A 12,500-nucleotide genomic window follows, 5' to 3' on the forward strand; every position below is an offset into this window, starting at 1 on the left:
CCGTAGACCTGCCTCTCTCTACCCTCCTCTCTCTCTCTGTCTCTAAGGACGTGCCACAGTCCAAAGTCTTCTGGCACCGAGCTGGCCCTCCCCCTCTCTCCTAACTATGCAATGAGACGTGTGTTGGTGTTTACATGCAAGACGTAGACCCGTAGACCCCTCCTTCCACGATATACCCTTCGATACCTTTCTGACATTTCATCGCGAATCCTTCAACTAATTTTCCTCATTATCAGATACCTCTTTCTGTCTTTAACTTCATCTGTTTCTCTATTTCCATTGCCTTAATCAGTATGCATTATCTCTTTATTTCATATTTTCTTTCATCTACTTTCTTCACCATTATTTCTGTCCTCAATACCTGTTCCATTTTCTCTATACATCAGTCTTATTGAATCAGCTCCTCTCTCTACTTCAGTTCCTCCCTCTCCCCTTCTCCCCCTCTCTCCTATCTTCCCATCTCCCCATCTGCTCCCCTCCTAGACTAAATGCAAGCCCCTTCCTCTCCCCAGCTCCCCATCTGTTCTCCCATCCTCTCCTGAATGAATTATTTAAAAAATACCCATCTCCTTCTCCCCATGCCATCGTCTCAAGCTTGCGTAAGAGAAAAACACAAATAGAGAACGCGATTTTAACTAGGTTTCGTGAATGACAACTGAAGCCGTGTAGATCCTCGCATCATACATGTAGATGCAAGAAAGATTTCTGGCGGCTTGACGTTTTGCATGATGAGTCTGTTGAGTGTATCAGCCTCGACTTTCCTTCTTGCTTTTGTTCCGACCGTTCTGTCCTCAGCGTGTTGTTCATTTTACAGATGGAAATTACAGGAAATTAGTTGGGATGAACAGGTTATGAAATATTTTAATGGCGGCATACATTAACCGATTACAGAACACAAGGAAAAGGAAATATAACTTTGTATTTTTTATGTGATACATAATTACCAGCATGAGTTGGTCTTTTGTTTTCGGAAGACGTTGAGGCATGATGCTGTGTAGTTGAAATTTGAGCGTGATGTAGAAACTTGATAGAATTAATGATGAGCATGAAAGAATATGTATTTATGTGTCAAGAGATGGCTAACATTACCCTGCATGCTTGTAGAATCGATGGTGGGGTATTCTATACAGGTTACCGGTGGCATTATAACCCAGTGTTATAACTCTGTTGCAGGAATCGTCAGCTGGATGATTAGTTAAATGTGCTTCGTTTTGTGTTGTTTTTTGTTCTCTATAGACATAGTTAAGTAGTGTTGTGATAAACTAACGTGGTGGCAGATTATTCCTATGTTTTTCTTTTTACTTATATTATTTCAAATTAATCGTTTGTTCTATCTTATTCTTTGATTCATAATTTGTTCAAATTACTGCACTGGTACTATTGCCCTTTCACGGTTTCTCTTTTCACTACCTCAAGTAAATCATTTTTCTGTAAATATCGGCTGTAAAAGGAATAAATAAATATCTTCTAAATCTAAAATCTCTAACCTTAAAAGCAACAGAGGAGGAAATGTATGTATCCAGGCAGAATGATGTGTCCAATCATACTCCTGGTCATACGAAATACATGCGTGAATTATAAGGAAGGAATCAAAACACGAATAAAGCTGGACATAAGATATTAACGAAGAACCATTTCATTTTTTTTCTAACAGCAGCAGAACGGCGTGGTAAAGACCCCCAAAACGGTAGAGGAAACGCGGGCCGCTTACCAACAGAACGGATCCGCCATCAAACTGAAAAATGGTAAGACGGTCTGAAGTATTGATTTCCTTTTGATGTATTTCCCTTAATATTTTGGTTTTATGATTCAGTTGACTGGCAGTTTGAGCATGTCTGTAGGCAAATTTGTTTCTTTATTTTTCTTTCTTTCCTTTATTCATATGTGTTTGCGTTTATGAGAAACCACGAGCTTAGCTGTAGTTGTCAGTTTGACGGAATGATTTTCTTTCTTTAGGCCAGACTAAAGAAATGGTTTGATATCTAACGGGATGTCGTTAGGAAATCATTATTATTCCATATCTTTCCTCCGTCGCCTATTGCACCTATCATGCACTTAGAATCCCATTGTAAAAGAAGGAAAACTCATTCATGCTGCATCATCTAACCCTCCAAAAGGTCATACAACACTCCTATGAACTCAGGGTCGGATATGGACAGAAGCGAATCGAAAGGCGGGTCATTGTTTCATTAAGCCTTAATGGACATTCCACGCCATTAGTTTTTTTTAGTTGTTGGTAATTAACATTATGAGACAGTTGTTACGTCTGTTGTTACTGCCCTTGTCCAGTTGTTTATATATATATATATATATATATATATATATATATATATATATATTTATAGACACACATTTTTTTTATTCTGTTTTATCGACCAATTCAATCTTCTACAGCTGTTCTTAGTTCCAAACCGGCCCTGTATGAAAAAAGTAGAGAATTTAGAGCACATAATTTTCAACATATGTTTCTTGTGTTGTTGTTATTGTTGTTTGTTTGTTTGTATCATTAGCATCGCGTGTTACCATTGTGTCCAAGTTTGAGTGTGCTTGCATGATTGTATAGCTAAATGGAGATGTATTGCCTTGTCAGACTACATAGGCGAGGTTCTCCGAGACAACCCTGCGTATGAGGACACTGAGACGGATGGCTGTTTCGGCAACAAACAAGGTAACCTCTTTTCTCCTCGATCACTGTACATGCATCTTCCACCTCGAACGTAGTGTGTATATAGAATGGCATTATATTTGTTGATCACTTAACTGCCTGTTTGGTTTTTGTTTATTTTTACATGGCACACATGTATGTATCTATATTGTTTGTGATTTAATTAGATATAATGGTCACTTCTTGTTGACTGTAGCTCGGCAAAAGTCAAGGGAATCCTGCAAAAAAAAATGAAAATAAAATACATCTTTCAAATTATCTATGTTTTGTTTATGATAGTTCTCACTGAATATTAATTTATAAGTAGTTAGTTATCAGCTATTTTGTGATTATAAATATAAATTAAATGTTGATCCCCTTTCCCAATGCACATGAGTTTAATAGCAAACATGAGAAATACCACCGTCGCTGTCATTGTCGCCCGAGTTTTTTATCCATTTAATATCATATTCATGTTTTTGTTTCAGCCTCAATTAAATTGCTGATGTGCCAGAACTATATACCTGAACTATAAAGCAATTCGAAGCAAAGGCATCTTTCTTTTAACTGTATATTTTAACTTTAACTTTCATTAACTGTACACTTAAACTTTAATTCTCTCTAACTCGTGTTTTTTTTTTATTTCTCGCGACAGAACCGAGTCCCACGAAGCGCGTGTCAACAAGTGGCCCGACCGTCGCCGAAACCGCCCTCCCTTGGAAGCGGTACACGGATGGTGAGCTCGGCCTTTTTGTAATTGAAAGACGTTTGTTTATAGACAAATTGATTCGTTTTTGAAGAGTTATGCATTTATTGATTTAATTTTGGTGGTGTTCAGGTCTTCGGAAGATTTTTTTTTTTTTACACTTTTTCTTATCTGGTGCATTGTGCATTGCCTGGATCAAAAATTACAAGGTTAGAAAATTAAACGGTAAAGCGTCGGTTACTAACTCATTTACGTGAACACAAATAACCGACATTTTCCGTCAACAGAGGACGCACCAACAAGCGCCAGGAAACTTCAGCGAACTGTTAGCCTCAAGCCAGAAGAAGGTAAATAATTTATTTTTGTTTCTGTTTAACTAGACGTTATCGATTACATTAAACTTTACCGACCTTACGTACCGTGTATTGTGCCCTAGTGTCATGACGCATGGTTATTTTAAACCTCGGTAAGACTATCCAGTTCTAAAAATTAAAATCTAAATAGTAAATATTATTTTTTTTCCAGAAATTAGTATTGATAAGTCTTGGTAATAACATTTACAGTTAAGTTCATAATGTTAGGAAACAGCCGAGTCATTATTGAGCGCGTACTTACCATGACTCTAACTTCAAATGAGATATGTCATTACAGCAGAGAAACCAAAATATTATATACATATTTATTTTGGTACACAATAAGAAATCTTCGAAGTATAAAGATTTCTAATACCGTAACGGACGAGCGGAAATCCCCAATTCCACATTAAGCACTTTTCTCAACGCCATTTCCTTCGCACAGAGGACAGCAGCACACCAGCCATGGCCGAGGTTCTGCTGCCGTGGAAGCGACCAGAAGACGAGGTGATGTGTGACAAGCCTCTGCGCCAGTCCGAGTTCCCCGCATGGGCCTCCAACAAGGAGTATGTCGGATACTACTCGCCTTCCAACACCTTCCTTGGTACGTTGTGCTAGTTTTTTCCTTTCATTCTTTTACAAGATTGTATTCTAAGCAACCGCGAACAATACCCAGGAACGCACGGGAAAATATTATGACGTAGATGTGTGTATGTGTATGTGTATATGTATATGTATATGTATATGTATATATATATATGTATGTATCTATGTATGTATATGTGTATATATATGTATATGTATATTTACACACACACACACACACACACACACACACACACACACACACACACACACACACACACACACACACACACACACACACACACACACACATACACACACACACACACACACACACACACACACACACACACACACACACACACACACACACACACACACACACACACACACACATATATATATATACGCACACATGTATGTATAGACATATGTGTGTGTGCGTGTGTGTCTGTGTGTATGTGTATCATGTACATTAACACGATTTTTTTAAGCCATGAGACCAATAGACCACGTGACTGTTTGCCACGTTTATCTAAGTCAATTTAGAACCATCACACCAGCGAGGACTTCGATGACGATTATGTCTGACCTCGTCTGAGCCTTCAATTCGCTCCCAGAAGTCATCGTGACCACCAGCAGCCTCTGGCCATCCAGGGCTGGCTGGTTGGACACGAGACGCCGCGCTCAGTTCTTGCCCAAGACAACGTCTCGTGTGTTCCCTTTACTGTGTCTTACTCTTCCTTAATGAGGAGTCGTAGCCATTGTACTTTCACAGTTTGTGTGTGTGTGTGCGTGTGTGTGTGTGTGTGTGTGTGTGTGTGTGTGTGTGTGTGTGTGTGTGTGTGTGTGTGTGTGTATGTGTGTGTGTTTCGCACGTGCGTGTCCGTGTGCGTGCAAATCAATACCAGCTCATACACAAATCCGATCATTTTGAAACATCAATCAATTCAGCCTCTGCACTGTATTTTTCGTGGTTACAAACTACGAGCGCAACATAACCCCTCCCCCCCATTCCCCCCGCAGGTGGAATCGGAATCAAGGACCACCGCCCCAACATCCGGGACATCTTTGGCAGACGAAGCAGCAGCACTTCCCTGGGGTCACGCCGCGGTTCCGTCAAGGACACTCCCCTCCCCCTTGGCCACCCCGACTCACCAGCCGGTAAGACTTGACTGGGAGATCGTTAGGGAGATTGGGAGTAAGATTTGGGTGGTATTTTTTTCTCTTTTGGTCATAGGGTCAATCATTCACTAAAATGAAGGATGTCGTTGGATTATGGATGAGATGGTTTGTATTTGATGTTATGGATATAAAAAAATGTTTCGAGTAGTTGCTTAATGTTGTAAATCAAGATATGATTTTCCTCCCTGACGATATTATGTGGACAGGTTACATTTAATATACATTTGAATAATAAAGTACGAGAAGATTGAAACTGCATAGCGATGGTGCATAAACGACGCTTGAAAAAATAGCATTTCAACAAAGGTATTCGCGATCTGATAATTTAAAATTCAGTTTGATTTCCATAATTAATTATTTGTTCGAATTATTTGTTATTTTCAGAGTTAAAAACGCACTCTTAAATATTTATTAACTTTTGATACACTGTTCATACACGTCTTAGACATACCTCAACCTCTCCAACCTCACTTGTGATGAAAAATGTTACTATCATGCGTCCTCCAATAACCCAAATAATGACTATTGACTCACCCCCTCCCCTACAGCAGGACGTCCCACAGGCAGTGCGTCGTCGTTCGTCAACGGGCGACAACTCCCTCCTGAACACGACCATCACCGAGGAGGACGCGAGGCGGGACCACGTCATCGAGATGGACCCCGACGGTGGCACTCAGGACACCAAGATGTAGCCGCGAGGACCTCTAGTGCTTTACATTATAAAAATCTATTTTAGCTGTAGTAACCATTATAATTGTAGATCAATGTTAACTGGTGGTATTATTATTATTACTGTACGAGTGCTCTTGTAATGCTAGAGAGTCGTGGTGCTGAAAAAGGAAACGGAGATAACTGCCTGTGATCGCTCAGCTGTTGGCGTCATGGATCAGGGGATTCTCATGACGCTGAAATCCATATTCAAGCGTGAAAGTGTGAGTGAAAAATGCATTCGATGGATTATCTGTGTGCCATTTTTCCCCCGCCAGACTTTTTTTAAGGTTTATGAAATGATGTGATTTCTCATTGTTAGTAAGATGAGATTATTTTATAGGAAGAGTTTATAAAGTTCTTATTGTATAAGAAGTTCTTATTGTTTATATATATACAAATATGTTATATCTGGTCGGGTGATTTTGTCATGTGAATTGTGTTGATGTGAAGTGTTAGGAATAAGAAACTATACTATGATAGTTATTACTTATTTTAATGTTTAACTTACAACAAGAATAAATGCAGCTTCTGTCATGTGATACAGAACTGTGATACATGTGATACAGTTCTGATCGTATATATATGAGCATTATTTTCAGCACTTCCGTGGATCCGAAGTTTAATGAACATTCACATAAGAAAATTATCTTATAGTTTTTACTCTGAAGACTTTCTACCATCCGTAGAACTATACTGTGTGCAGCCCATTCCAAAGGAAAAATGAAATTTCCTTCCGTCCAAAATTACTAAAACCCTTTTACATTTATAGTGAGAGCATTATATGTATGGTAACAGAATCTAATTATAAATAGCATACAGTGAATATACAAAATCGAGACGTCCATCTCTCACTGTCCAAAATACGAGTTTTAGAAAAATGGGTCCATTGGCTATAACTTTCTGTGTAATTGCAAAGGTTGGATCAGTTTATATGCGTTATGTTATTATCAACTGTCATGTTTAGATTTACTGAACACGCCGATTAAAAACAACGCCACTAATGTTATTTTTAGGGAAACCTATTATATTAAACCCACTCCAGAACCTTATTTTTACTTTAGAAGTGTTGATAACCGCTGGTACTGTACTCTTAACGCCGTTTTAACGTATCATAATTTACTATTGATGTTTGCAATATAATTTATATGCCAGGGGCCTGCATAGCAGTTCAGACCTCATCGTTGAAGCTAGCTTTGAATATATGTACTTATTCAAGACACTATTATATGGATTGTACATATTATATAATGAAAACAGAATTCGCACAATGTGAACTATTTTAGAACAGCCTGTGGTTCACTTTCATGATTTTCGTCAGTGTTGAATCTGCAGTGACACAAACTGTAAAAAACCATTAAGCAGATAACAGGCTAATCATTTACCTTGAAAATGTTTCCTTTGTTCATAATATATTTGAAGGAAACATTTTGTTCTTGTATTTACTTTTAAATAATTATTGTCAGTTTTGTGTGTGTGTGTGTGTGAATAAAAGAAAAAGGAAAATATAAATGTGTGTATGCATATATATATATATATATATATATATATATATATATATATATATATATATATATATACACACACATACATACATACATACATACATACACATATATATACATATATATATTCTTTATATATTTACATTATATATATATATACATATATACATACATACATATACACACATCAGTATGCGTGTATGTAGATACATAAACTAACTCAGACTTTTTTTTATATAAATGGCATCTCAACTCGATGAATTCCGTGAATGTTTTTTTTAATTTATTGCCAAGTTATCTTTTGAGTGCAAGTATATATAATAGACGTTATTTTTTCTGCCGAGTATATTGATCAAGATAAACATTTCATAATTTAAATATATTCCAAACCTGTATCTTAGTGTGACAATTATATCTGCAATATTATTAGGTTTTATTCAATTTCTGAATGTGCATACATATATCTACGTATATGCATGTATATATACCAGTATATGCATATATGTGCATAGATATATACCAGTATATGTATATGCATATGAATATATATATATATATATATATATATATATATATATATATATATATATAAGTATACACATGTGTGTGTATATATATACTTATGTGAGTGTATATATATACTTATGTGTATGTATATATATATATATATATATATATATATATATATATTTGAATATATGTATATATATACACATTACTATTGCAAATGGTGCATATCTTCCAGCTGGAATAGTTGTTATTAACGATTATCAGCAATATATTCAATGTACATATGAACTTCAACCAAGTCTGTTAGTAATGGCAGAAGTCACCCATGTTTGCCTAGCGAATTACTCTGTCTGGTATCATACGTATGTCGAAGCACAACTGATGCAGTAACCAAGTTAAACGGTGACCAGAAGCGAAGACAAACACAAGGACCGCTCAGCTCCTCCCGTGTAAACTTGATATTTTTTTTTCCATTCATGAATACCGATTTCATCTCAATGGAAACCATCAGAATTACCCTGTTACCCTTTGGCTTCCCTTCACCCCTTTCGCCCCTCTTCTCGTTCTCCAACCTAGAGATGGCTGACCCTTAGCCTCACGGGAGGAGCCCTGGGTCAGTTTGGGGCAGCTTGGGTCATGTCAACTTGCGTCCTCCTCACGACCTGCATGTGATACTGTTGCCACACCTCGTTCTGGGAGTCTATTTTTATATTACTGTACATAGAGAATAAATAATAATAAACCATTTAGATGTTGTTTCCGTCTCCAAACGTATATGATTTTTGGAATAATGAAAAAATGGCAAAGACGTTGCCAATACGGTTGGTTTAACGACAAAGTCCTCCTGAGAGAGAGAGAAATTGCATGAGAAAGGGAATATTTTCCTATAAGCCCAGTGATCTAATAAGGTTTTCTTGGGAATAAAAATCTTCGTTGATTCCAGACTCTTTGATAGATTATTTTCATGTTTGTGTTTATATCCAGCATTAAATGAATATCAGTCATGCCACATACCATACGATATCATTTCAGTTTTCACTTATGAATATAATGCCAAGTGATTTCTTCAGTCATTTACGACAAACATTTCTCATTTAAAGATGGATATTTGCATTTGAGATATTTTACATGTATTGCCAAAAGAAACAACAAAATACAAGACCAGTGAATCAAACAAAGGAACTACAGAGCTCGAGGCAGTCCTGGCACGAGAAACGAAAGTGACGAAGTAGGTTAGAAGAATTCTCGGAGTTCGCAGAGACATAAGAGAAAGAAGCTCCCACAGAAACCTTGAACTAAGGGAGCATCCATGGAGAAATACGTGATGAAAAGATAGTAAGGAAGAGGAAGCAGATAATCAGTGAAGCTTAAGAGGGCTAGCTTCATCAAAACGGAACTAATTTAGATACAGCTATTTTATATACTATATGTATATACTTATAGATAAATAGAGACAGGTAGGTCGAGAGTTTAACAGACAATTAAATAGATGTAGGGATAATTTGATAGATAAACAGATGATTAGATAGGGAAATAGATAGGTAAATAGTTAGGTGAAAAGGTGATTACATAATTAGGGAAATAGATAATTAGATAGGGAAATATATGATTACATAGGTAAATAGATAATTAGATAATTAGGTAAATAGATAATTAGATAGTTAGGTAAATAGATCATTAAATCGGTAAAGATGATTAGATAGATATGTATATTTCCGTGTGAGAAGGGTACACACTGAGTAGCTGACTAAATTTGAAGCTTAAGAATGGTTATTTGTACACGAACCTTAAAAGTGTCAGGAATGAAAACTTGTTAGTTTTATATTTATCGCTAAGGATTAGACTGTTATGATGTTTGAGGGATGCAATCAACTTTGATTTCATTAAATTAGGGTTATCCACATTATATATTTTAACACGTACAGAAAGAAAATAACAGATTATTACCACCAGAATTCAACATTTATTTCTCATTGTAGGGCTATATATTTCCCATGCCTGTCATTGAGCAACAGATTATTGAGCAACGTGATTTCGTGGTACGGATTTGAGAGCAACATTGATAACAATCTGTAATATTAAGATTAGCTCACGTACAAAGCATAATTCATACATCGACTTAAGTTAGTAATTAATTTCATTTACGGAAGAATCTTTCAGGAATAGTTCATATATAATTTTACGTCCTCCAAATTGAATAGAGTAAATGATGAAATTTGAGCTAAAATGCCTCAAATCCTCCTCAACCTTTAGAGATATTCTCCCTTCCCCATTGTTTACGTCTGCCTCCTCTCCACCGCCAGAAGCACGGCACTGCACCCTTGCTTGGCTCGTTGTAGGAGGGTGTCCGCTTCGGCCATGTAGCTGGATTTGGTGGCTGGGTCTGTGATATTGTCCAGGTTGATGAGCACGTTATAATAGGCGCCCCAGGATCCAGCTTCTAGGCACCGAGCACCCACCTGTGGGAGAAGGGCGGAGGGTAGGATGAGACTCGATGGGTCGCTTTGGAACAGGTCCCTTTGTATGTGTTTGATGAGGAATAAGCGTTAGTTGAAGTATTAAAGTCCTGTTTTACTTAAAAGAAAAAAAAGTATCTATTCAATTTTTGAACTTGGTATTTGTTACGCACCCTCCAGAGACGAAGTCCAAAAACCAGGGTACCATGCCAACCCAAAATCCAAATCAGACCTTTCCTACCTTCTATGTATTCCCTGGACGGAGGGGGGCAACCCCTGTACCCCTCTTTATAAGCACTACGTGCCAACCTATAGAAAACTGACATTAAGAACTTTGGTTGTATGAAGGGGTTGTGGACTTAGTCTCCGAGCGGTGGTATGTTGCAGATATTTTTATCATTTCACGGTAAATAGGAGACTGCAGCAGCTGTACCTGCGTTGTTTATATCTACTTTTTATAAGATAACAGTGTCCATTTCCCTCTATCTGTGCGTCACTTTCGGCAACATTAACCCTGAATATATATTGTCTATAACTGGGGAAACTAAATTAGCTTTCGCGATATTTAAACATATTAACTACAACACGTTTAAAGTATGTTGGTCATTCTGTGAAATATGAAGTGAAACATACAGTACGGACAGGGTAACATCCTCAAGATGTTACCCTGTATTCTTTCGTAAAATTAATACAATTGAGTTAACAGAATTAGGGTATACTAAATATTGAGGTAAACCACCACTGTTCACGAACACACCCGCCAGTAGTCAAGACAGAGAAAGACAACGTTTTACCTGAAGGTCGGATCTGCAGTTGATGTTTCCGACCCCCGCCATCTCCGCAAGGGCGTCCCAAGTGCCGTTGATCGCGCTCATGAGGGAGAGTGGCACGCGGATGGTCGCCTCCGTCGCCGCCTTCACCGCCGCCTCCCGCTTCACCTTCTCCGCCTCCGTCTTCTGCGGCAACTTAAGGGCGGCCTGGGTGTACGGTGGAGGGTGGAAGGAGGTGCGTTACTATGAGGAGCGTTTGTTGCATGATTTTTTTTTATATTTCTTGTAATGTCTGTCACTTTTTTATGTTACTTTGGGCTTCTCTCATTTGTCTCAAAGTAATTGAGGTAGCTTGAACATAACTGCATACAATTTAGCGATAATCCATATTAATAATACAATTACGATTTACCATATAGTCGTTGAAGGCGGCGGTATCGGCGTCGATGGCGGGTATGAGGTCGACGGCCGTGTTGTGGAGGGGCGGGAGGAGGCGCCTCATGGTGCTGTCCAGGGCCTCCCACTGCCGCTTGCCGTACGTCATCTGGCCCACCATGGCGCCTAGTGCTGAACCCTGGATTGGAGAAGAAATAATATTCTGGTTTTTTTTTTTCTTCTTTTTCGAATGGTTATTGATATACTTTGTTTAATTTCACCATTCAAATGAAACGGGTAGGCGAAAGTCGACAGAACATAAGTAGTCTTGCTAGAGTTTCACACTTACCAAGGCAGCGACTGTAGCGGCCACGGAGCCGCCTCCTGGTGCAGGCGTGCGCGCTGCCACACTTCTGATGAACTGAGACACTGTGTTGTTGGCCAGAGCATTCGAGTTTTGATTCTCGAGGCAGTACTCAATTATCCTCTCCCTGAAGTGGAAGAAGGAAAGCTCTCGTGAAATGAAATCCATTTTCCTTGGTGGCAGAAAAAGTGCTGGTGATGTATAATGAAAGAATAATCCACTTGATATGATAATGGCAAGGGAGCTTTTAGTTACGAGTTGCGAAAAATACGGAGGATGAATTAAGAGTGAACGAGACTCGTTAGTAGACAGAATGTTCAAACAAAACATATATAATTT

General features: G+C 38.1%; 2 protein-coding genes across 2 annotated transcripts in view; one reads left to right on the plus strand and one right to left on the minus strand.

Moving 5' to 3' along the window:
- Window positions 1–7,743, plus strand: part of LOC125029751 (Na(+)/H(+) exchanger protein 2-like) — a 174,502-nt gene extending 166,759 nt beyond the window's left edge. Inside the window, 8 exon segments of the mRNA XM_047619882.1 lie at window positions 1,655–1,745; window positions 2,591–2,668; window positions 3,300–3,380; window positions 3,638–3,697; window positions 4,149–4,307; window positions 5,315–5,418; window positions 5,420–5,452; window positions 6,025–7,743. Of these exon segments, the coding sequence (XP_047475838.1) occupies window positions 1,655–1,745; window positions 2,591–2,668; window positions 3,300–3,380; window positions 3,638–3,697; window positions 4,149–4,307; window positions 5,315–5,418; window positions 5,420–5,452; window positions 6,025–6,165 (747 nt within the window). The 3' untranslated portion in view covers window positions 6,166–7,743.
- A 1,386-nt stretch (window positions 7,744–9,129) lies between these two features.
- The window catches only part of LOC125029752 (formimidoyltransferase-cyclodeaminase-like), an 8,019-nt gene continuing 4,648 nt past the window's right edge, over window positions 9,130–12,500 (minus strand). The window contains exons 7-10 of the mRNA XM_047619883.1: window positions 12,147–12,288; window positions 11,835–11,996; window positions 11,447–11,629; window positions 9,130–10,655 (exon numbers count right to left, since the gene is read on the minus strand). Of these exons, the coding sequence (XP_047475839.1) occupies window positions 10,473–10,655; window positions 11,447–11,629; window positions 11,835–11,996; window positions 12,147–12,288 (670 nt within the window). The 3' untranslated portion in view covers window positions 9,130–10,472. The remainder of the gene's footprint in view (window positions 10,656–11,446; window positions 11,630–11,834; window positions 11,997–12,146; window positions 12,289–12,500) is intronic.

This window comes from Penaeus chinensis, chromosome 10 (genome assembly GCF_019202785.1).
Source record: "Penaeus chinensis breed Huanghai No. 1 chromosome 10, ASM1920278v2, whole genome shotgun sequence".
NCBI lineage: Eukaryota > Metazoa > Arthropoda > Malacostraca > Decapoda > Penaeidae > Penaeus > Penaeus chinensis.